The sequence below is a fragment of the Oncorhynchus gorbuscha genome, linkage group LG23 (assembly GCF_021184085.1).
Source record: "Oncorhynchus gorbuscha isolate QuinsamMale2020 ecotype Even-year linkage group LG23, OgorEven_v1.0, whole genome shotgun sequence".
NCBI lineage: Eukaryota > Metazoa > Chordata > Actinopteri > Salmoniformes > Salmonidae > Oncorhynchus > Oncorhynchus gorbuscha.
The window spans coordinates 29,447,836-29,472,651 of record NC_060195.1 but is presented as its reverse complement, the minus strand read 5'-3'; the positions used below and the strand labels follow the sequence as shown (position 1 = coordinate 29,472,651).

General features: G+C 42.5%; 3 protein-coding genes across 6 annotated transcripts; 1 reads left to right on the top strand and 2 right to left on the bottom strand.

Annotated features, from left to right (window-relative positions):
* Window positions 1–4,568: 4,568 nt before the first annotated feature.
* Window positions 4,569–6,136, bottom strand: LOC124011374 (splicing regulatory glutamine/lysine-rich protein 1-like). Its single transcript, XM_046324689.1, has 4 exons — window positions 6,111–6,136; window positions 5,815–6,071; window positions 5,630–5,721; window positions 4,569–5,447 (listed from the first exon to the last, which is right to left on the bottom strand). The coding sequence occupies exons 2-4, from the start codon at window positions 6,062–6,064 to the stop codon at window positions 5,412–5,414; spliced, it is 378 nt and encodes a 125-aa protein (XP_046180645.1). The 5' UTR covers window positions 6,065–6,071; window positions 6,111–6,136; the 3' UTR covers window positions 4,569–5,411.
* An 18-nt stretch (window positions 6,137–6,154) lies between these two features.
* Window positions 6,155–17,744, bottom strand: LOC124010652 (nucleolar and coiled-body phosphoprotein 1-like). Its single transcript, XM_046323321.1, has 9 exons — window positions 17,526–17,744; window positions 16,719–16,780; window positions 16,493–16,620; window positions 10,123–10,286; window positions 9,849–10,007; window positions 7,627–7,756; window positions 7,441–7,514; window positions 7,129–7,324; window positions 6,155–6,801 (listed from the first exon to the last, which is right to left on the bottom strand). The coding sequence occupies exons 1-9, from the start codon at window positions 17,640–17,642 to the stop codon at window positions 6,155–6,157; spliced, it is 1,677 nt and encodes a 558-aa protein (XP_046179277.1). The 5' UTR covers window positions 17,643–17,744.
* Window positions 17,745–17,766: 22 nt separating this feature from the next.
* LOC124011715 (hepatocyte cell adhesion molecule-like) lies at window positions 17,767–24,341 on the top strand. Of its 4 annotated transcripts, none has more exons than XM_046325228.1 (6): window positions 17,767–17,975; window positions 20,544–20,641; window positions 22,099–22,195; window positions 22,796–23,050; window positions 23,375–23,482; window positions 23,585–24,341. In XM_046325228.1, exons 3-6 carry the CDS (start codon window positions 22,186–22,188, stop codon window positions 23,671–23,673), a joined length of 462 nt encoding a protein of 153 aa, XP_046181184.1. In that variant the 5' UTR covers window positions 17,767–17,975; window positions 20,544–20,641; window positions 22,099–22,185; the 3' UTR covers window positions 23,674–24,341. The 4 variants fall into 4 exon arrangements, with proteins under 4 accessions (XP_046181184.1, XP_046181182.1, XP_046181180.1 ...); XM_046325226.1 differs by having other exon boundaries at window positions 17,779–17,975; window positions 20,544–21,801; window positions 22,099–22,437; window positions 23,589–24,341; XM_046325224.1 differs by having other exon boundaries at window positions 17,779–17,975; window positions 20,544–21,801; window positions 22,099–22,437.
* Window positions 24,342–24,816: the final 475 nt, after the last annotated feature.

The window sequence follows — 24,816 nt, the reverse complement described above, 5'->3', positions numbered from 1 at the left end:
CACACAAACACACACAGCCGTGTCTAACCTGTGTGGTTGTTGAGGACCCAGACCCTCTCTCTGGCCAGGTCTGGGTGGGTCTGGAGGAAGACCTGAGCAAACGCACACAGAGCATCCAGGAGACGGCTATCGTTTAGTTGGGTCTGCAGGACCCCTAGGGGCCCAGATAACATCAGGTTCCCCACCCAGGGTAGCAGGGGCCAGATCAACTGGAGAGAGAGAGGGGGAGAGAAAGAGAGAGAGAGGAGGAGCAGATATCTTGATTATGACAGTAGCCTAGGTTATCTACATATTAATTCATTTCATCAAATGTATTCCTTACATTCTGGTGCAGTTGGTCTATGTCTATCAGCCACACAGTTACAACACATGTGCTTTTGTTGTTTGGATTGAAATAATCATTTCGAAAGCATTTGGATTCATTGACAACTCACCAGCTCCATTCTCTCCTCTATACTCCCTTTAGCAACACCACCACCAAGTGTCAGCAGGAGGGAAGTGCACTGTAGAAGAGTCCATTGGGCCACCAAGTCAAATACAATTTTATTGGTCACATACACATGGTTAGCAGATGTTATTGCAAGTTTAGTGAAATACTTGTAATATTTGAAAAAGTAATAACACAAGATTTTCTGGGCTAACTATCTAAGAAATAATACATAAAAAAAATAAAAATACAGCAAAGTTCCTAAGGACTAGAAGCGAGGCGGTCCTCTCTGTCGGCGCCATTTTGTACACGTTGCTATTGACAAGAGGGCAACAAACAGACTGTGAATCACGCAGTGCCACCACATCCTGTATAATAGTACTATATCCATGGCAACAATGCATAGTAGCTGGTCCTCCTGGGTGACATGTTACACCGGCAGGTTGTAACGTCACCCAGGGACGTTAGGTAGCCTAGTGGTTAGAGCGTTGGTCTTGTAACTGATTGAATCCCTGAGCTGACAAGGTCAAAATATGTTGTTCTGCCCCTGAACAGGCAGTTAACCCACTGTTCCTAGGCCGTCAAAGTCATTGTAAATAAGAATTTGTTCTTAACTGACTTGCCTAGTTAAATAAAGGTACATTTAAAAAATAAAAAACACCCAGGTTATAGTGTGCGTCCCCAAATGGAACCCTTTTCCCTACATATTACACTACTTTTGAGTGCACTATATGTGCACTATATGGGCTACCTGCCGCCCCACGTAGCCTAGCGATAGGTCCTATGGACACCAAGGACATTGATTGAAGCTCTCAACCCGCTCCACAACAGCCCTGTCGATGTGAATGGGGGTGTGCTCTGCCCTCCTTTTCTTGTAGTCCACGATCAGCTCATTTGTCTTGCTGATTTTGAGTGAGAAGTTGTTGTCTTGGCACAATACTGCCAGGTCTCTGACCTCCTCCCTATAGGCTTTCTCATTGTTGCGTGTAATTTGGGCCTACCACCGTCGTGTCGTCGGCACGCTTAATGATATTGTTGGAGTCGTGCTTGGCCACGCAGTCATGGGTGAACAGGGAGTACAGGAGGGGACTAAACACAGGCCACGGTGTTGAGGGGTAAACGTGGAGGATGTGTTGTTACCTACCCTCACCACCTGGGGGCGGCCAGTCAGGAAGTCCAGGATCCAATTGTTTAGTCCCAGGGACCATAGCTAAGTGATGAGCTTGGAGGGCACTATGGTGTTGAATGCTGAGCTGTAGCCAATGAACAATGAACATGTAGAATGTTCCTTTTGTCCAGGTGGGAAAGGGCAGAGTGGATTGCAATAGAGATGCGTCATCTGTGGATCTATTGGGGTGGTATGTGAATTGGAGTGTGTTTATGGGATGATGGTGTTGATGTGAGCCATGACCAGTCTTTCAAGGCATTTCATGGCTACAGATGTGAGTGCAACGGGGCGGTAGTCATTTAGGCAGGTTACCTTGGCGTTCTTTGGCACAGGGACTATGGTGGTCTGCTTGAAACATGCAGGTATTATAGACTGGGACAGGGAGAGGTTGAAAATGTGGTCTTAGTGCCAGCATCGGTTTGTGGTGGTTAATAGACAGCCACGAAATATATAGATGAAAACTCTCTTGGTAATGCAGTTTTTAATGTCCTCTTGATAGGATAGTCTCGAACGGAGGTCATCCAGTTTATTCTCCAGTGATTGCATGTTTGCTAGTAGAACAGAGGGTGAAGGTGGATTATCCACTTGCTGACGCAGTCTCGCCAGGCAACTGGCTTTTCGACCTCTGTAACGGCATCTCCTCTTCATACTGTTATGCAGGTGAGTGAGGACCCAAAAGTGACTTAACAGAAACTGAGTTTATTAAAGTCCAAACAGAGAAAACATAATCCTCAATCCTTTACAGGAAATGTCCAAACAGGGAAAACATAAATCCTCTTAGTTGTTGAGGAGAATTGCAGGATAAGCGGCAACAGACTGCAGGTCCCTTCGGGTAGGCGCGGGCCGTAGCGGACAGAGACACCTGCTCACACGCAGCATCTGATGAAAAGGCAAAACACGACAGGACGGAACAAGGACACAGCAAACAGCAAACAAGAATCCGACAAGGACAGAGGCAGAAACCGAGAGAGAAATAGGGACCTAATCAGAGGGCAAAATAGGGGACAGGTGTGAGAGAGTAAACAAGGTCGTTAGGAGAATGAGGAACAGCTGGGAGCAGGAACGGAACGATAGAGAGAGAGAGGGATAGAGAGAGAGAAAGAAACCTAATACGACAGCAGGGGGAAACGAAGAGAAGAGAAAGCACAGGGACAAGACATGACAATACATGACAATACATGACACATACGAATTATGGGGATTTGGGCTTGGTCTAGGAAGAGCAGTATATCCTTTGCGTCCGACTCCAGTTCAAGGTTATTGCTGTTCTGATATCCAGAAGCTATTTTCGGTCATAGGAAACGATGGCGGAAACATTATGTACAAAACAAAAAGTAAAAGTAAAAAAATAGCGCAAAAAAACACACAAAATAGCACAATTGAACAGGAGCCCGTAAAACGGCCGCCATCACCACCGGCGCCAATCTTTCATATTCAGAGTATAAACCTTCAAACTTATTTTTCGATAATATAGACATTAGTTTAGATTAGGTTCTAACTTTTCTTTGGACATTTCAAAATGGATTGACAATTTGACTTTTCCCATTACATGATTGCACATGAATGACCTTTGAATGGCATCTGAAAGCCAAAGTAGCCAATTGTATAGCAGATGATTAGGTTGAATTATTCCTCCATGGTTCTGACTTTAGCTGAACTCACCTTTTTCATGTGCTCGCCTCTTGAATTGAACTCTGAACCGCTGCCCTGACGACCAGCCTTGTGGCGGACTGTGTTCAACCTAAACATTTTATATATCTACCAATAAGTTTGATAGCTAAGTTGCTAAGACACAAGTTTGTTAGCGTCACATTTTACCAAGAGTTGTTGACGGTATCTTCTTCATCGGTAGAATAGTCAAAAGTCATGTTTTAAGACAAGGTGCGAGATGATGGTGATAAAGTGGGCCAGCTGTAAAGTGCTTCAGGAGTGCTTCAAGATAAAGCTATTGGCACCAGTGCCTCCAACCTACTGCAACAAAATGCACTTAAAAACACAAAACTGTAGAAAAATATGACTTTTAATTTAATTAAAAATACAGTAGAAAAGTAACATGCTTTCTGACAATGAAACTTTTTGAAAAATGTTCTTAGTCCTAATATCTTTCAAATATTTTTCAACCTCATGATTCTCTTACCATTTAGGTTATGCATTCATCACTAGGGTGTTAGGGTAAAACAACGGCTCTGGGTTTCATTGGTATTTTGAGGTTAATTTGATCTGTACCTCCATTTCGGATCGGCTATATGTATTCACCCCGTAAGACATACAGCAGCAGATGCTGCGCAATAATGGGTCAAAGGAGGCTAGCGTTACTCCTTATAGTTCAAGGACCTTACGTGTTCTGTTTAAAGGGCAAATTGGCTCTGGCAGCCAAAACAGCATCTAAACAGAAATTGATTCTAGAAACATAAATCCCTCTACTTTCATATCATATCAAAATCATTTCACAAATGGAAAATACACATTTACTGTAGACTGCTTTAACCAGTATTAACACAGCCGACAGTATTGTTCAGTGACAACACGTTTGTGGCGTCTGCCTTCCGTTTACACACAGGTGTTCGGAGACGCAGATAGCACAGGTAGTCGCTTCTGTTTTCCATAAACAAGCGCTGTAACATGGATAAATGGCTGTGTGGGAACCTTAACCCTATAAAGTATATTTTTTTCTCACTGATATGAATATATACACTACTGTTCAAAAGTTTGGGGTCACTTAGAAATGTCCTTGTTTTTGAAAGAAATAAAATACAGTTTTTATTGCTTCTTTAATCAGAACAACAGATTTCAGCTGTGCTAACATAATTGCAAAAGGGTTTTCTAATGATCAATTACTCTTTTAAAGTGATAAACTTGAATTAGCTAACACAACGTGCCATTGGAACACAGGAGTGATGGTTGCTGATAATGGGCCTCTGTTCGCCTATGTAGATATTCCATAAATAAATCAGCCGTTTCCAGCTACAATAGTCATTTAACATTATTAACAATGTCTACACTGTATTTCTGATCAATTTGAAATTATTTTAATGGACAAAAAAATGTGCGTCTCTTTCAAAAACAAGGACATTTCTAAGTGACCCCAAACTTTGAAACGGTAGTGTACGTTCCTTATGTTTCAAAATTCGTACGGCAAGCAATGCATGTTCACATTCAGAGAGTGTCGGGGCTCTTAACAAAACTCCCCCGTCAGAAGTTACTATCATCAATAGGCCCTAAAGGTAGTTAGCGGCTATGAATGGGCTAATGCTATAGTAAACTTGACATTTCCTTAAAACGTTCTGTTTGTCACTATCACACAAACATACAAGGAAACATCATAATTAAAATGTACAGTAACATAGATAGCTGCAGCACATCACATAGTATGCAAAACAGCAAACTGTACAATTATTTTGGAGGGGATAAACTAATAAAAATCAATGTTTTAACTTCATTAAATGTACCAACAGGAAAAGTGTTTATTTAATACAGTATACAATGTTGTAAAAAAAATTGAACAAATCCCCAGGGCCCGGTTTTTCTAACGTTATCTATCTGGATTTCGCCTATCGCATACAATTAAATGCATAGAAATAGTATGAATAGGACAGACAAATCATTGACTTGAATGGGGACTTCTGTTCTATTAATTCTATTTCTATGCATTTCAACATCCAGATAACTTTTGAAAAGCTGGGCCCAGTTGATTTGGTCTTGGGAGACCATTGTGTGGACAGACAGTCTTTACCATTATTGCTCAACTACCATTTAGGTAGAATCCTGGGTCCAGGTCCACACTTGACACAGCCCCATTGTAGGTGACCTTCATCTCTAAAGGCCTAACTTACTCTTAGATGATTTATTTTTCTGAGGAGAACAAAAACAAAAACATTTAAGGCTCTGTATATTGCAACAGTTATAGATCTGAGGACTAAGGCATGCAGTGAGCAGTATAAACATGCTGGAATTAAACGTCAAGAAAGAGCATGTGTGTCTGTCTTGCTCCTACTTCTACACCTTGGGAAAGATGAGGATGATAGCTTCCTTACCTTTCTAGGAGGGGTCTTTGTGGATGCCTGTACAGGGTTGACCGGAGTCTCAGGCACTGCAATCTCCACTGAGAGTTTCAGCCTTTTCTTCTCTGTAGAGAGTTTAACACACATTAAACAGACACTCTTCAGTATAAAGTTATTTTGTTGTCTGAGACAAGGACTTTAGAGAAAGAGTCACTCACTTTTCTTTTTCTCTGTTGGAGGATCAGGCGTTCCTGTGGTGGATGGAAGTAGTGGGTCACTTTTAACGCCATTCCCTTTAGTCTTGTTTCTGTCTTTTCCCCGTTTCTTCTCAGTCTCATTGTCCCTGCTCATCTTCTCCTGTTTCTTCTCAGTCTCATTGTCCCTGCTCATCTTCTCCTGTTTCTTCTCAGTCTCATTGTCCCTGCTCATCTTCTCCCATTTCTTCTCAGTCTCATTGTCCCTGCTCATCTTCTCCCGTTTCTTCTCAGTCTCATTGTTCTTCTTCCTTTCTTCCTGTTTCTTCTTCCTTTCCTTCTCTTTTTCTGCTTCTTCTCAGTCTCATTGTCCCTGCTCATCTTCTCCCATTCTCCTCTCATTGTCCCTGCTCATCTTCTCCTGTTTCTTCTCCTTTTTCTTCTTCTCTGGTTCCGTCTTCTCCTCTACAATCTCCTTTTTCTTTTTCTTCTTCTTGGGTTCTGGTAGATTATTATCTGCTTTAGCCTTACTAATGTTCCCATTTTTCCTCTTTCCTTTCTTGGCTGTCTGTTTTCCATTAAGTGTTGTGGTAGAGAGCATGGAGGGTGGCTGTTTGTCTGCTACAGCTATTAGGTCAGCTGTACTACTGTTGATCTCCTCTGCTTGGCCTTCAGGGGTTGGGGAGGGAGGTGCTGCCTTCTTCACTTGACTAGACTTGGCTTTACTGTCTTTTGCTGGTGTCTTGGTCTTCCCATTCTTCTCAGCCATGGCTTTTTTTTCAGTTGTAGCTTTGAACTTTTTAGCATGACCAGACTTTTTCACTGCAGTGTCAGCCTTGGGTTTTGGTGTTTTCGTTGCAGATTTGGCCCTGGGATTTGGGGGTGTTTCCAGTGTAGATTTAGCCCTGGGCTTCCTCGGTGCTCTTGTTTTCTTTGCTGCTGAGGCAGGTGAGGTGGGAGCAGGTGGAGCATTCAGTGCAGTGATGGTGTCTATTTTGGCAATATCAGCGTCTGTGGACAGAGAGATAGGTCGACAGTAAATAAACAACCTGGCTAACATAGACCGACTATGAACACCTCCTACACTTTATGTAAAATACATCATGCAGATGAACTGTCAACACCTACTGTACTTTATGTTAAATACATAATACAGTTCTGTTTATATTGACATAATGAATTATTAAAGGGTGATGCTGTCTGTCTTATGGCTGTTATTATTTTAAATCCTTCACCCACTCTCTGACTCACAACCCTCTCCATCCTCTCATGTCCCTCCTGCTCTCTTCTTCTATCTCTCCCTCCCTTCCTCCCCGCTCTCCCTCCCCTCTCTCTCACCTGACAGTTCCTGTGCCAGTTTCTTCCACTTTTCCACATCCAGTTCGGTGTCAGAGTCTGAGTCAGACTCGTCTCTCCCAGTAGGAGGAGGAACAGGAGGGGTTTGAGGCATGGAGAGCTTCTTCCTCTTGTCATTAGCGGGCATGTCCCCTGGTTTCTCTTCACATCTCTTCCTCTTGGCTGATGAAGCTGAGGCCTGAAACCAGGGTTGGGTAAGAATAAGTCAGTTAGGGGGAGTTATCTAGCTAACAGTACGTGGTTCACCATGAGCACGTACAGATGAGACAAGTCAACTTAGAGAGTTATCTGTACCTGTGCTTTCTTTGTTGCTGTTGCTTTCTTGTCTTTTGTGGTCACCTTCTTTCCTTTTGGTGTGGCTGGGGAAGCTACATACAAGGGAAAGAGACAAACCTACATTAACTTACACCACCATCAAGGCAGAACACACATAGAACAGAACAGAACACACAGTTTGTTTGGAATCACTGGAATCCTTACTAGATGGTGCCTTGCTTGGCGTAGCAGCAACCACGGGTTTAGCTGGGGTAGCAGGAGTGGCTTTTGTCTTGGCTGTTGAACTTGGTTTTGGTTGCTTCACTGGTGTAGCTGTAGTTGTGGCAGCTGTTGTCTGGATCAGCATAAAGTCAGATAAAACAGTGAAGTGTGTTAAGAAAACAAATGCTGAAGATGATTTCCCACTACACAGGGATATACAGTGTCCTCAGAAAGTATTCAGACTCCTTGACTTTTTCCACATTTCGTTACGTTACATCCTTCTGTAAAATGGATTAAATAAATAAAAATCTCAGCAATCTACACACAATACAAAAGCGAAAACATTTTTTTCTGAATTTTTGCAAATGTATTACAAACAAACAGAAATACCTTATTTACAAGTATTGAGACCATTTGCTATGAGACTCGACATTGAGCTCAGGTGCATCCTGTTTCCATTGATCATCCTTGAGATGTTTCTACAACTTTATTGGAGTCTTACATGTGGTCAATTAAATTGATTGGACATGATTTAGAATGGCACACACCTGTCTATATAAGGTCACACAGTTGACAGTGCATGTCAGAGCAAAAACCAAGCCATGAAGTTGAAGGAATTGTCCGTAGAGCTCCAAGACAGGATTGTGTCGAGGCAGAGATCTGGGGAAGGGTACTAAACAATGTCTGTAGCATTGAAGGTCACCAAGAACACAGTGTCCTCCATCATTCTTAAATGAGAGAAGTTTGGAACCACCAATTCTCTTCCTAGAGCTGGCCGCCTGGCCAAACCGAGCAATCGTGGGAGAAGGGCCCTGGTCAGGGAGGTGACCAAGAACCCAATGGCCACTCTAACAGAGCTCCAGAGTTCCTCTGGAGATGGGAGAAACTTACAGAAGGACAACCATCTCCACAGCACTCCACTAATCAGGCCTTTATGGTAGAGTGGCCAGACAGAAGCCACTCCTCATTAAAAGGCACATGAAAGCCAACTTGGAGTTTGCCAAAAGGCACCTAAAGACTCTCAGATCTTGAGAAACAAGATTCTATGGTCTGATGAAACTAAGATTGAACTATTTGGCCTGAATGCCAAACATCATGTCTGGAGGAAACCTGTGACTATCCCTACGGTGGAGCATGGTGGTGGCAGCATCATGCTGTGGAGATGTTTTTCAGCGGCAGGGATTGGGAGACTAGTCTGGATCGAGGCAAAGATGAACGGCGCAAATTACAGAGAGATCCTTGATGAAAACCTGCTCCAGAGCGCTCAGGACCTCAGACTGGGGTCAAAGGTTCACCTTTCAACAGGACAACGACCCTAAACACACATCCAAGAAAACGCAGGAGTGGCTTTTAAGGTCAGGGTTCTGTTCAGGCCAGTCAAGTTCTTCCACATCGATCTCAACAAACCACCTGTATGGATCTCGTTTGTGCACAAGGCCTTGTCATGCTCAAACAGGTCTGTTTGTCGGGGAGGATGTCTGCTACAAAGACAGAGCACTCAACTCTACTGTCAATCAATGTATCAATGCAACAATCTTCCATCCATCCATGTGATTATTTTTTGTCTACTTTCACGTTATGTATCCGCTATTATTTCTTACAACCGACAAGAACTCTTGTAATCCTCACATGTTTTAAAATGACCGCAATCATCCCTGTTCCTAAGAACTCTAAGGCTTCATGCCACAATGACTACCACCATGTAGCACTCAATTCTGTAATCATGAAGTGCTTTGAGGGGCTGGTTCAGGCATATATCTACTCCACCATCCCAGCCACCTTAGACCCACTGCAATATGCATACATCCCCAACAGGTCCATAGATGACACAGTTTCAATTGCTCTCCACACTGCCCTCACTCACCATCCACATTGATGGGGTGGCAGTGGAGCAGGTAGACAGCTTCAAGTTCCTCAGTGTTCAAATCACTAAAGATGGTCCAAACACACACGCATAGTCAGAGTGTGCAAAGCTGTCATCAAGGCAAAGGGTGGCTACTTCGAAGAATCTAAAATAAATGTTGATTTGTTTAACACTTTTTTAGTTACATGATTCCATATGTGTTATTTCATAGTTTTGATGTCTTCACGATTATTCTATAATGTAGAAAATAGTAAAAATAAAGAAAAACCCTTGAATGAGTAGGTGTGTCCAAACAAAAGGCATTTCCCTGTACTTGTGCATGTGACATTAAGACTTGAAACATCTGTATCTCCTATTTCACCTGTGGAAGCAGACTCTGGCTCTCATCTTCACTCCCTGAGCTGCTGTCACTGTCTGAGCTCTCTGCTGGTTTCTTGTTCAGGGTCAATGGTGTGACCGCTGACCAGGCCTTGACCTTTGCAGCTGGAACATGATTGGCTTTGGGTGTCACAGGGGTTTTCTTTCAATTGTGGGGGAGAGGAACAGAGGACACCACCATTCACAGGAAGAATATCTCACTTTGACATCATGACCAATCAGTGTTAACCTCTGAACTGACCAGTGTGATTCCTCACCTGTGGTGGTGTCTCCTCACTCTCTGAGTCTTCAGAGACCTCTGAGCTGTCAGACCCAGAGCTCTCCCCCACTGTGGCCTTTCCTCCAGAGGTGCTCTGCACTGCAGCCTTGCCCTTAGCTGGCCTGGCAGTGGCTGGGCTCTGATGCTTTGGGGTCTGGGAGCCTGGAAAGACAGATATCCTCAGAGTTAAAGAACATGACATACATGATCTTCAGGGCTCTAATTCCAGCTGGCATTAAGGCGGCACCAGTGTCAAACACACATCTTGGCAATTCCGACCCGTTAAAGCCAGTGCTCTGCTATTTTCAAACTGTTGGATTGGTAATTTACCTATCTTCTATCAGCTAGTACAGTGGCTTCCAAACATTTTATAGTCCCGTACCCCTTCAAACATTCAACCTCCAGGTGCGTACCCCTTCTAGCACCAGGGTCAGTGTACTCTTAAATGTTGTTTTTTTGCCATCATTGTAAGCCTGCCACACACACACTATACGATACATTTATTAAACATAAGAATGGGTTTTTTCACAACCCGGCTCATGGGAAGTGACAATGAGCTCTTATAGGACCAAGGCACAAATAATAATAATATAATAATAATCAATAATTTTGCTCTTTATTTAGCCATCTTACATATAAAACCTTATTTGATCATCAAAAATGGCGAATAACTCACCACAGGTTAAGGAGAAGGGTGTGCTTGAAAGGATGCACATAACTCTGAAATGTTGGTTTGTATTGGAGAGAGTCTCACTTAAATCATTTCCCCCACACAGTCTGTGCCTGTATTTAGTTTTAATGCTAGTGAGGGCCGAGAATCCACTCTCACATAGGTACGTGGTTGCAAAGGGCATCAGTGTCTTAACAGCGCGATTTGCCAAGGCAGGATACTCTGAGCGCAGCCCTATCCAGAAATCTTGCAGTGGCTTCTGATTAAATTACATTTTCACAGAACTGCTTTTTGCAATTTCGATGAGGCTCTCTTTTTCAGATATCGGTAAGTGGACTGGAGGCAGGGCATGAAAGGCATAACAAATCCAGTCGTTTGTGTCGTCCGTTTTGGGAAAGTACCTGTGTAATTGCGCACCCAGCTCACTCAGGTGCTTCGCTATATCACATTTGACATTGTCCTTAAGCTTGAGTTAATTTGCACAAAAAGAAAAATCATACGATGATGGAAAGATCTGTATGCAGTCCTTGTTAATTATGCCAGTGGAGAGTTCCAACTTCTTAACAATAGCCTTAATTTGGTCCCGCACATTGAATATAGTGGCGGAGAGTCCCTGCAATTCAGATCATTCAGGCGGGAAAAAACATCCCCCAGACAGGCCAGTCGTGTGAGAAACTCATCATCATGCAAGCGGTCAGACAAGTGAAAATAATGGTCAGTAAAGAAAACTTCAAGCTCGTCTTTCAATAAAAATGTGTCAATACTTTGCCCCTTGATAACCAGCGCACTTCTGTATGTTGTAACAGCGTTACATGGTCACTGCCTATATCATTGCATAATGCAGAAAATACACGAGAGTTCAGGGGCCTTGCTTTAACCAAGTTAACCATTTTCACTGTAGTGTCCAAAATGTCCTTCAAGCTGTCAGGCATTCCCATGGCAGCAAGAGCCTCTTGGTGGATGCTGCAGTGTACCCAAGTGGCGTCGGGAGCAACTGCTTGCACTCTGTCATGGCTTTTGCGACATCAGTACAGATACCAACACATCTTGACCACCAAAGTCCATTTGATGTCACAAAGCTGTCCAGTACAATACAAATATCCTCTCATGTTGTCCTGGTTTCCAATGGTTTGCAGAAGAGAATGTCTTCCTTAATTGACCCCCCATAAATGTAACGGGCATATACCAGGAGTTGTGCCAGGCCAGCCACATCTGTTGACTCATCCCAGCTGTAACGCATATAATTCACTGGCTTGTATAAGCAGGAATTGTTTCAAAACATCTTCTGCCAGGTCACTGATGCGTCGTGAAACAGTGTTGTTTGATGACGGCATTGTCAGTATAGTTTTTGGGGTCTTTTCCCCCATCTTTGTCCCAGCCATATCCGCGGCAGCAGGAAGAATTAAGTCCTCCACAATAGTATGGGGCCTGCCTGTCCTAGCCACTCGGTAGCTCACCATATAAGATGCTTCTAGCGGCCCTTTCTTATTAATGGTATCTGTTGCTTTTATACATCTTACTACACGAAAGTTGTATTTATTCTTGCTAAAATAAACTCCCATGGTTTATTTTTCAAATTGCCATGTTTAATTTATAAATGTCTGCGCAAGAGTGAAGGTTTCCTGCGAGAGAGTAGCAGTTAATGGGATTGGGTGTTAATTATTTGACGAGGCTACCTGTATTTGACATTGTGTTGTTATTTCACTGAACACAAGATGGTTTCATTTTATTTTTGGCAGTGAAACGAGGTTACCCAGGAGAGAAAAAAAAAACTCACCAAAATGTATAGCCCCATTGGAAAATATAAATGTTTTGTTTTTAAATGTGAATTACATTTGTATTTGGCACACCCCCGATGGCATTGCGCATACTGCAGTTTGGGAATACGTGGTGTAGTATATACAAAGGTATGTGGACACCCCTTCAAATGAGTGTTGCTGACAGGTGTATAAAATCAAGCACACAGCCATGCAATCTCCATAGACAAACATTGGCAGTAGAATGGCCTAAGGGATGCCACCTTTCCAACAAGTCAGTTCATCAAATTTCTGCCCTGCTAGAGCTGTCCTTGTCAACTTTAAGTGCTGTTATTGTGAATTGGAAACGTCTAGGAGCAACAATGGCTCAGCCGCGAAGTGGAAGGCCACACAAACTCACAGAATGGGACCGACGAGTGCTGAAGTGCGTAAAAAACGTCTTTCCTTGGTTGCAACACTCACTCCCGAGTTTTAAACTGTCTCTGGAAGCAATGTCAGCACAATAACTTGACTAGCCTGCACAGAGCCCTGATCTCAACCACATCACACATCTTTGGGATTAATTGGATCACCGACTGCGAGCCAGGCCTAATTGCCCAACATCAGTGCCCGACCTCACTAATGCTCGTGGCTGAACGGAAGCAAATCCCCGCAGCAATGTTCCAACATCTAGTGGAAAGTCTTCCCAGAAGAGTGTAGACTGTTATGGCAGCAAAGGGGGACCAACTCCATATTAATCCCCATGATTCTGGAATGAGATGTTCGACGAGCATATGTCCACATAGTTTTGGTCATGTAGTGTATCTTTATCAAGATAGACTTTAAGAGCCTTGAGACATAAACATATCGCTTCACAAAATCAATTGCTCATGAATGTCCATTCCTTTCCTCCACAGTCCTCAGATATGGATCTCCATCTGTGTAGATATTAGAAACATTCATACGTCATATTTATTCTGCATCAAATCCTTTCCTTCACCGTCTTAAAAATTCCTCAGACATCCGGTATTTATCAGGATAGACTTCACAAGCCGGTATTTATCAGGATAGACTTCACAAGCCTTGAGTCATGAATATGTCTCTTCAGACTACCAATTTCACATCCTTATCTGTTCCTTTGACTCACAGTCCAAAAGACAAGTCTTGCTGCATAGCTGTATCTCTCTGTCTCAGACCCATCTCAGACCTTGCTTTCCCAATGAGCACAAGACATTGAAAAGATGTCGAAAATACATTGAAAAGACATATTTTGGTTGAAAGCACCAGTCCGTGCTCCTGGTGCTGTCTGTGACAGACTGGGTTGATGTGATGTCTCTGCTCCTGGTGCTGTCTGTGACAGACTGGGTTGATGTGATGTCTCTGCTCCTGGTGCTGTCTGTGACAGACTGGGTTGATGTGATGTCTCTGCTCCTGGTGCTGTCTGTGACAGACTGGGTTGATGTGATGTCTCTGCTCCTGGTGCTGTCTGTGACAGACTGGGTTGATGTGATGTCTCTGCTCCTGGTGCTGTCTGACAGACTGGGTTGATGTGATGTCTCTGCTCCTGGTGCTGTCTTTGACAGACTGGGTTGATGTGATGTCTCTGCTCCTGGTGTTGTCTGTGACAGACTGGGTTGATGTGATGTCTCTGCTCCTGGTGCTGTCTGTGACAGACTGGGTTGATGTGATGTCTCTGCTCCTGGTGCTGTCTGTGACAGACTGGGTTGATGTGATGTCTCTGCTCCTGGTGCTGTCTGTGACAGACTGGGTTGATGTGATGTCTCTGCTCCTGGTGCTGTCTGTGACAGACTGGGTTGATGTGATGTCTCTGCTCCTGGTGCTGTCTGTGACAGACTGGGTTGATGTGATGTCTCTGCTGACAGACCTGGTGCTGTCTGTGACAGACTGGGTTGATGTGATGTCTCTGCTCCTGGTGCTGTCTGTGACAGACTGGGTTGATGTGATGTCTCTGCTCCTGGTGCTGTCTGTGACAGACTGGGTTGATGTGATGTCTCTGCTCCTGGTGCTGTCTTTGACAGACTGGGTTGATGTGATGTCTCTGCTCCTGGTGTTGTCTGTGACAGACTGGGTTGATGTGATGTCTCTGCTCCTGGTGTTGTCTGTGACAGACTGGGTTGATGTGATGTCTCTGCTCCTGGTGCTGTCTGTGACAGACTGGGTTGATGTGATGTCTCTGCTCCTGGTGCTGTCTGTGACAGACTGGGTTGATGTGATGTCTCTGCTCCTGGTGCTGTCTGTGACAGACTGGGTTGATGTGATGTCTCTGCTCCTGGTGCTGTCTGTGACAGAATGGGTTGATGTGATGTCTCTGCTCCTAGTGCTGTCTGTGACAGACTGGGTTGATGTGATGTCTCTGCTCCTGGTGCTGTCTGTGACAGACTGGGTTGATGTGATGTCTCTGCTCCTGGTGCTGTCTGTGACAGACTGGGTTGATGTGATGTCTCTGCTCCTGGTGCTATCTGTGACAGACTGGGTTGATGTGATGTCTCTGCTCCTGGTGCTGTCTGTGACAGACTGGGTTGATGTGATGTCTCTGCTCCTGGTGCTGTCTGTGACAGACTGGGTTGATGTGATGTCTCTGCTCCTGGTGTTGTCTGTGACAGACTGGGTTGATGTGATGTCTCTGCTCCTGGTGTTGTCTGTGACAGACTGGGTTGATGTGATGTCTCTGCTCCTGGTGCTGTCTGACAGACTGGGTTGATGTGATGTCTCTGCTCCTGGTGCTGTCTGTGACAGACTGGGTTGATGTGATGTCTCTGCTCCTGGTGCTGTCTGACAGACTGGGTTGATATATCTGTTCCTCGGCGTACACATCACTAACAAAATTAAATGGTCCACCCACACAGACCGTGTTGTGAAGAAGGCGCAACAGCGCCTCTTCAACCTCAGGAGGCTGAAGAAATTTGGCTTGGCCACTAAGACCATCACAACTTCCTGTCGGGCTGTATCACCGACTTGTACGGCAACTGCACCGTCCGCAACCGCAAGGCTCTCCAGACAGTGGTTCAGTCAGCCCAACACATCACTGGGAGCACACTGCCTGCCCTCCAGGACAACTACAGCACCCAGTGTCACAGGAAGGCCAAGAAGATCATCAAGGACTCCAGCCCCCTAGATATGGCCTGTTCACCCCGCTACCATCCAGAAGGAGAGGGCTGTACAGGTGTATCAACGCTGGGACAGAGAGACTGAAAAACAACTTCATCAGACTCGTAAATAGTCGCCACTAGCCGGCCTCCGTCCAGTCACTGTCACTAGCAGGCCTCCGTCCAGTCACTGTCACTAGCAGGCCTCCGTCCAGTCACTGTCACTAGCCGGCTACCACCTGGCTACTCATTCCTGCACCTTAAAGATTCTCACCCAATGTACATAGACACGGAACACTGGCCACTTTAATCATGTTTACATACTGTTTTACACACTTCATATGTATATATTGTATTCTAGTCAAGGCCATATATACAGTTGAAATTGGAAGTTTACATACACCATAGCCAAATACATTTAAAAGATCCGTTTTTCACAATTCCTGACATTTAATCCTCGTAAAAATTCCCTGTCTTAGTTCAGTTAGGCTCACCAGTTTATTTTAAGAATGTGAAATGTCAGGCTGTAACATAACAAAATGTGGAAAAAGTCAAGGGGTCTGAATACTTTCTGAAGGCATTGTACACTATATGACCAAGAGTATGTGGACACCTGCTTGTCAAACATCTCATTCCAAAATGAGTGGTTGTTGTTTACTTTGGATTTAGTCTCCTATACTGTATGTCTGACACTACAGTTAGTTAGATGATTGGTGATAAAGGCTGTACCTTTAACAGGAGCTGTTAGATGATTGGTGATAAAGGCTGTACCTTTAACAGGAGCTGTTAGATGATTGGAGATAAAGGCTGTACCTTTAACAGGAGCTGTTAGATGATTGGAGATAAAGGCTGTACCTTTCAGAGGTTTTGTTTCTTCCTCTGCTGAACTTGAGCTCTCTGTGCTGCTTTCAGGGTCTGCTTGACAGTTCTTTTTTAACTTGGAAGAATCCGGTTCTGTTCCCTTTTCTGTGGTCTTAGAAGTACTTAAAAACACAGTTGAATGTTAAAATCAAACCCAATGCAATCAATTTATCAGACAAAATAATGGCTGGTATTTTAAGAAAAAGTGTAGGCTACTCACTCTCCGAACCATTTGTTGTAGATCTCCAGTAGTGATGTTGACAAGGCTTCTGGTTCTCCACCCTATACAAAACATAAAGACTGACAAAATCAAAGACAGGGATATCTAGCTAGCTACATAATGAAAACAAGAAACTCTACACAGCAGAGTTCAATCTATGAGTGTAATCTCCATGTATAGTCTACAGCCTCTACCAAGAGGTCTGGACCTTCATGGCACTGGCACTGGTAGAGAGCATATAGTAGGGGTCCCCAATAAGATTCAGGCGCGGGCCGATTTCTCCTTGAGCGGATGGTCCGGAGACCGGAACATAGTTATAAATAATTTATACACTGCAAATTGACCGCAAGAATCCCAGAAATATATAGTATTGGACAAAAACAGAATAATTTAAAACCTTGTTTACATTGGGATACGATCACATATGACTCTTACTTGTGTACTTGTGAACAGGGTTCAAATAAGCAGGCGCGGGCTGCCTATTGGGGAACCCTGCAATTGATTCTTGTTGCATAGACTCTTGTTCAAGCATCGCTTCGGCTGTTCCTCCTAGCTACACTGTTAAAACTATTTTATTACATCGTAACACGTTTCCTAAGGAGATAGCGCTAATGTTACAATGGCATTAAGCAGGAAACATAATAGATATATCGACCTTCTTCACATGCTTCTTGAGTTCTGCAGCTTTCTGGAAGCCGTTCTTTTAAATACTGGTAGATCAAATGGTTACATGTTTTATTTGAAGCATGCCCCTTCCTTAAAGACATATTCAGACGTTAACACAAGAAACATAATAGATATAGCGACCTTCTTCACATGCTTCTTGAGTTCTTCTGCAGCTTTCTGGAAGCCATTCTCTTTTAAATACTGGTAGATCAAATAGTTCAATTTTTGATTTGAAGCATGCCCCTTCCTTAAAGACATATTCAAACGTTAACACAAACACAACAAGATAACGTTACATTTTAACTAATTTAATAAACTTGGCCACATCGCTGTGCATGCTTTCGTTCTTCACATCGGGCATGGTAAACTTTCAACTTTGGCCCATGAGTGTCTATCCGCCCAAGACAGTGTGCATGATGGGAATTGTAGTGCTGCCACTGCGGATGCACTGACTGGGTATTGTACATTTTTTCCAACATTATGCAAAGTCCTATCGAGTGTTTCCCATGATGAATTTGACGCGATGGGACCCAACGCTGGTGACTTTCTTCAGCAAAAATGGCTGACAAGAATACTACGATGGAAGCAAATGTAAGTCATTTTAACGTCAAAACGAACCATGCAAAACAAATGTGCAGTTGAGAGGATTATGCTAGTTAATGTAAAGACAAATGGTTATGCACATTTTTCTATCATAAAGTTAATTTATCGTAAAAGTAGGGGTGTTAACCCCGGTGTCCTGGCTAAATTTCCAATCTGACCCTCAAACCATCACGGTCGCCAAATAATCCCCAGTTTACAATTGGCTCATTCATCCCCCTCCTCTCCCCTGTAACTATTCCCCAGGTCGTTGCTGCAAATGAGAACGTGTTCTCAGTCAATTTACCTGGTAAAATAACGGATAAAAAAAACAACGAAAATCGCTATTTAGCAAGCTAGCTGACTAGCCAACATTAACCAGCTATAGTAGCTGGCTAGCGGTATGGGTGTTGTGACAAACTAGGTAAAGTTGGTTTTATATTCACACATTCAGACATTCAACAGACATTCGCCAAAAGCCTTTTAAAACTGTAAAAATCAATAACTAATTAATTGATTGTCACAGAAACATAAAAATAGATATGGTGTATTCTATAAATGTCTAGCATACTTTTACAACCTTTGTTTTAAATAAAAAATCTATTTTGATTTGATGGAAATGCATAAAATCTTTAAAATGCAATTTAAAGCTGCATAAATCAATAGCTAATTCACCATTTGTCACAGAATCATCAAACTAGATAGGATTTATTCTATAAATGTCTAGCATACTTTTACAACCATTGTTTTGAATACAAATTCCAGTTTTTACTTGATAGAAATACTTAACATATATAAAATGCCATTTAAAGCGGTATAAATCAATGCCCTGTTTTGTTATTTATTCTAACACTGTCAAATCAAATCTTATTGGTCACATACACATGCTTAGCAGATGTTAATGCGAGTGTAGCGAAATGCTTGTGCTTCTGGTTCGGACAGTGCAGTAATATCGAACAAGTAATCAAACAATTCCCCAACAACTACCTAATACACACAAATCTAAAAGGAGTGAATGAGAATATGTACATATACATATATGGATGAGCAATGGCCGAGCGGCATAGGCAAGGTGCAATAGATGGTATAAAATACAGTATTTTTTTATTTATTTCACCTTTATTTAACCATGTAGGCTAGTTGAGAACAAGTTCTCATTTGCAACTGCGACCTGGCCAAGATAAAGCAAAGCATTTCGACACATACAACAAAACAGAGTTACACATGGAATAAACAAACATACAATCAATAATACAGTAGAAAAAGTCTATATACAGCATGTGCAAATGAGGTAAGGCAATAAATAGGCCATGGTGGCGAAGTAATTACAATATAGCAATTAAACACTGGAATGGTAGAATGTGCAGAAGATGAATGTGCAAGTAGAGATACACTGGAATGGTAGAATGTGCAGAAGATGAATGTGCAAGTAGAGATACTGAGGTTCAAAGGAGCAAGATAAATAAATACAGCATGGGGATTAGGTAGTTGGATGGGCTATTTACAGATGGGCTATGTACAGGTGCAGTGATCTGTGAGCTGCTCTGACAGCTGGTGCTTAAAGCTAGTAAGGGAGGTAAGAGTCTACAGCTTTAGTGATTTTTGCAGTTCATTCCAGTCATTGGCAGCAGAGAACTGGAAGAAGAGACGGCCAAAGGAAGAATTGGCTCTGGGGGTGACCAGTGAGATATACCTGCTGGAGCGCATGCTACGGGTGGGTGCTGCTATGGTGACCAGTGAGCTGAGTTAAGGTGGGGCTTTACCTAGCAGAGACTTGTAGATGACCTGGAGCCAGTGGGTTTGGCGATGAGTATGAAGCGAAGGCCAGCCAACGAGAGCGTACAGGTCGCAGTGGTGGGTAGTAAATGGGGCTTTGGTGACAAAACGGATGGCACTGTGATAGACTGCATCCAATTTGTTGAGTAGAGTGTTGGAGGCTATGTTGTAAATGACATTGCCGAAGTCGAGGATCGGTAGGATGGTCAGTTTTACGAGGGTATGTTTGGCAGCATGATTGAAGGATGCTTTGTTGCGAAATAGGAAGCCAATTCTAGATTTAATTTTGGATTGGAGATGTTTAACATACCCCCAAATGAGGCCTCCTGGTTGGCGCAATGTTTAAGTGCGCTGTACCAGAGACTCTGGGTTCGCGCCCAGGCTCTGTCGTAACCGGCCGCGACCGGGAGGTCCGTGTGGCGACGCACAATTGGCCTAGTGTCATCCGGGCGCAGTGCGCGCTAACCAAGGTTGCCAGGTGCACGGTGTTTCCTCCGACACATTGGTGTGGCTGGTTTCCGGGTCGGATGCACGCTGTGTTAAGAAGCAGTGCGGCTTGGTTGGGTTGTGTATTGGAGGACGCATGACTTTGAACCTTCGTCTCTCCCGAGACCGTACGGGAGTTGTAGCGTTGAGACAAGATAATAGCTACTAAAAACAATTGGATACCACGGAATTGGGGAGAAAACAGGGTAAAATTCAACAACAAAAAAACATAACCCCAAATGTTAAATGTCAACAAACAATCTGTGCAGTATCCTACCCTTTCCCCCCCCCAAACACTCATGTCACATCTCCCCACAGATGCTGTTGAGAGTCCAGAACTGGAATATGCTGACATCAATGTTCTAAAGAAGATGGAGAAACACAGGGAGGTTCCAGAGGATGTGGAGTATGGACAGGTTGTAGTATTGAAGGGTTCCAGACCAACCACAGAGAGAGACAGACCTGAGGGGCGGGAGGAGACTGTGTATGCTGGAATACAGCTTGACCAATGAGAGAGATTATTGTGAAGGGTTGATATTTAGACATAACATTAAAGCTCTGTTGCTTCTTTTGTTACTGTAACTATTAGTATCTAACGTTCCCATATTTCTGTACATATTTTCATAAAATGTAAATGAACAACTAAACTGTATACACTTGCCGTAGTGTGTCCTTCTGTTATTGATTTAATATGTTTTTGTAACGTTTGCTTCCAACTCACACTCTCAAACACGTAGATCCCCTGAACGCAGCTCACTCTCCAAATCCCAATCACCTGAATTTTGATCACCTGTTCACACACCTGTATGTCATCTACACACACTATGTTGTTCAGTTCTTGCACCCCATCACTATGAGGTATTGTTTGTTTTGTGACACACGTCTTTCAGAGTGCTGGTTTTCCCAGTGATTTACTTCTCCCGTGTATGATAGTGTTTGCCTGCCTCACTAACAACGCCTTTTTGCCTTTTTTTGCCCCGGATTTCCTGTTATATACAGTGGGGAGAACAAGTATTTGATACACTGCCGATTTTGCAGGTTTTCCTACTTACAAAGCATGTAGAGGTCTGTAATTTCTTATCATAGGTATACTTCAACTGTGAGAGACGGAATCTAAAACAAAATCCAGAAACCCACATACTAAAATAACATGCAAAACAGGGAACAACAAAAAAAGCTAGATAAACAGGTGAACTCAAAACAGGTGTCCCACCTGCTCTGAATTACGGGTCACCACTGGCTGTTAATATAATGAAGAAGTGAGACTTCGATGAGGCTCTTCCTCTTTCCTATGTCAGAAATGATGAATAGGGTAAAAATTACACCTCTTCTTTTGCTTGTCACACAATGGGTGAATTATTCTGAGTGGCAGGAACAGCTATCTCTCATACTATCCTTGCATTGGTTTTTGTTTATGCCGTAAAATATTGCCAGATTATGGAAATTCAGCTCTGAATAGAAAATAGAGGACTTTGTTGAAGTACCAAAGTTAATTTGATAAACTGAGACCCTGCATTGTAAAGAGACATGGAGGCTGTTTTAGGACTGTTGGTGATCTCAGCAGGAGTGTCTCATGGTAAGAAACATCTTTATATGTGTTGGTTTCCCTCTTCTTTTATGCAGAATATAATATCAGGAGTCTTCTATACATGTAGCAGTAATGACGGATGGTGATAGACAATATTCATAACACGGTAGAAGACAGTTGTCCCATGATAATGGTCACTGACTTAATGATCCCTATCACATTGATGCTGTTGGTTTGGTTGTACTGTTAGTCGCTTGTATCCTCATCTGTAAAATGATACATGACTTGACATGGGTTAGAACAGTGATAGTCACTACAGTGTCTGTTTTTCTTGTTGATCTTCAGGCTTGGAGACTTCCTGTGATGCTAGACAGAATAGATCTCAGTGTTATGGAGCTCTGGGAGGAACTGTCTATCTCCAGCTGGTGACTGATGCCACGAGGTATGATGAACTCTCATTTTGGAAAGGCTCAACTGGTGCTAAAACAGAGATACTCAAAATGAAGAAGGACAAATGGGTAATAAAATACACCCCCATTGAAGACAGATTACACTTCTTTATAAACAATGGGACATTGAGGTTAAATAACACAAGAAGTACAGATTCTGGTGAATATCTGCAAGAAACATTTAATTCAGGAGGGGTAGCACAAGGGACCAGAGGACTACAACTGTTCATCAAAGGTAAATAACTAACTTGCCAAATAATAATTACAAATGATAACTTTGACAAGCTATTGCTCTGGCTAAACTACAAATATGTGACTACCTAATAATCAAAATAATGAGAAATGCATTGTATGTGTAACCATGGAGTCATTTTTATTTTCATAGTCTCCTGTAGTTGGTACATAGAGTCATAACCACATCCATCAACATTAAATCATCTGTTGGTTATTTGAAATACAGTCATTATGTGTTAATGAATCTGCTGCTCCTGTTGACTACAGTAGTTTCTGTGACTTTAAAGAAGAATGGCTGGTGTTGTGTTGTAATGTGTTTTTCCCTCTTACTACAGTTACATATCCTTCTTCCCCCACAGCTCCAGTGTCCAGTCCTCAGCTGTCCTCTGAGTGTCTGTCTCATGGAGAGATGAAGGTGTCCTGCTCCTCTGAGGGGGATGGTTCCCAGTACAGCTGGACTCTGGATGGACAGACGCTGAGAGACACTAAGGCCTCTTCTGATAACGAGACAAACACCATCACTCTGAAGAAAGGCCTGTCAGGAAATCTCACCTGTACCGTCAGAAACAACATCAGCAGTGATTCTATCAGCAAGAGAATCTCACCTTGTCCAGGTAAGCTACTCTACTCTCACATTGTCAACCCTGTACTCTCTGTGTCACTTTGTTTAGTTTAGCAGACATATCATGCAAAATAATACATGATTATATTGATATTAATGATGATGATTGACTTCATCGTCATTGTCATCATGACCTTTAGGGTCGTTCTACAAAATTAGTCCCTTTTACATCCCTTTGATATTTTCTTTAATATAGACCACATGGAAACGTCAATAAATCTGATTTTTGACCATTTTTCTAACACATAGCTTGTCAAAATGAGCTGAATACTTCATTTAAGTGTCATTCCGTCTCCCTTCTGTTCCCTGGAACCAGGAGTCAGTGTGTTTGTTTATTTCCAACTCGCTGAAGTCTTCATTCTTCTGACAGTCTGTCTGGGATCATACTGTTTCTACAAGAAGGAAACCTATCATCATAAAGAAGGTCAGTAATGCACCATTGTACGTTTATTGAAGGTGTTTTGTTTAATACGTTCCTCATTTTATTCTGCTTAATTCTCTCTCTCTCTCTCTCTCTGATGTTGAGTAAGCAGAGTGTATGCAGTCTCAGGTGGATCATGGTGGGACTCAGATGAGGGTGTTAATGTCCTGAGAGGTGCTATGGAGACCAACTAGGCTGTGAGATTACATAATGATGATTTAATATTGCCAATCATTGAAAATATTTGTTTTCGCTCTTTAATAAAAGGTTTAATTAGGCTTTTATTATCATTTAGAATTTATACTGAGCTTATAGTGGAGTGTATTGCATTGCATTGCAGTGTTTTGTTTCATGTTGTATGTGACATACAGTAACCTAAATGTATGATATTGGGAAGAATTGTTAAATGGTGAAAGGTAACAAAACGCTTTCCTTCTTAACTTTATTATGCTTTAATATAGCGTATTTGTGTGATTTTGAATTCATAGAAATACAAGCAAGCAACTTTTAAAACATTCTGGACCTCATTTTCTATGAACTATTACTTTAAAAAAATACTGGACATTATTTTTCAGAATCTACCATTTTTGAAACATTCTCGATGTCATTTCTCATTATCTACTACTTTTAAAACACTCTGGACCTCATTTTAATAACTTGCCAAATAATTATTACAAATGATAACGTTGACAAGCTCTACATATTGCTCTGGCTAAACTTCATGTGACTGCATAATAATCAAAATAATGAGAAATGCATTTTATGTGTAACCATGAAGTCATTTTTATTTTCATAGTCTACTGTAGTTGGTACATAGAGTCATAACCACATCCATCAACATTAAATCATCTGTTGGTTATTTGAAAAACAGTCATTGTGTGTCATTTTCATTATCTACTACTGTTTGTTTAAAGCACAACAAACTAAGTGACAATGTGCAGGGTTTTCTGACTTTTCTATGGTTCCACTGAAAGAAATGTTATCACACAGACTGTAGCACTTCCCTTCATGAAGAGCCAATGTTGAGGTGTAGTCAAACATCACAATGTCATAGACCACATCTCACATCACCAGATCTGTCTCCTACTGTAACGTCGTTCGTCTGTTGAAAGAAGAGAGTCGGACCGAAATGCAGCGTGTTGGTTACTCATGACTTTAATGAAAGAAAACGCGGTACATGAAATAACTGATACTAAATACAAAAACAACAGAACGGAACGTGAAACTAATTACAGCCTATCTGGTGACTACAACACAGAGACCAGAACAATCACCCACGAAATACAAAGCGAAACTCAGGCTGCCTAAATACGGTTCCCAATTAGAGACAACGAGAA

What these genes read in the sequence shown, in the direction of transcription:
- LOC124011374 (XM_046324689.1), bottom strand. Translation starts at nt 6,064, where the DNA reads ATGAGCAGGGACAATGAGACTGAGAAGAAATGGGAGAAGATGAGCAGG. An exon ending in TCCAACAGAGAAAAAGAAAA is followed by an intron (nt 5,722 to 5,814) that starts GTGAGTGACTCT and finishes AACTCTCTACAG; the next exon opens with AGAAGAAAAGGCTGAAACTC. An exon ending in CAAAGACCCCTCCTAGAAAG is followed by an intron (nt 5,448 to 5,629) that starts GTAAGGAAGCTA and finishes TGTTCTCCTCAG; the next exon opens with AAAAATAAATCATCTAAGAG.
- LOC124010652 (XM_046323321.1), bottom strand. Translation starts at nt 17,642, where the DNA reads ATGTCTTTAAGGAAGGGGCATGCTTCAAATCAAAAATTGAACTATTTG. An exon ending in GTGAGGAGACACCACCACAG is followed by an intron (nt 10,008 to 10,122) that starts GTGAGGAATCAC and finishes CACAATTGAAAG; the next exon opens with AAAACCCCTGTGACACCCAA. An exon ending in GCCAAGCAAGGCACCATCTA is followed by an intron (nt 7,515 to 7,626) that starts GTAAGGATTCCA and finishes CCTTGTATGTAG; the next exon opens with CTTCCCCAGCCACACCAAAA.
- LOC124011715 (XM_046325224.1), top strand. Translation starts at nt 21,753, where the DNA reads ATGGAGGCTGTTTTAGGACTGTTGGTGATCTCAGCAGGAGTGTCTCAT. An exon ending in ACTACAACTGTTCATCAAAG is followed by an intron (nt 22,438 to 22,795) that starts GTAAATAACTAA and finishes CTTCCCCCACAG; the next exon opens with CTCCAGTGTCCAGTCCTCAG. An exon ending in GAGAATCTCACCTTGTCCAG is followed by an intron (nt 23,051 to 23,374) that starts GTAAGCTACTCT and finishes CCCTGGAACCAG; the next exon opens with GAGTCAGTGTGTTTGTTTAT.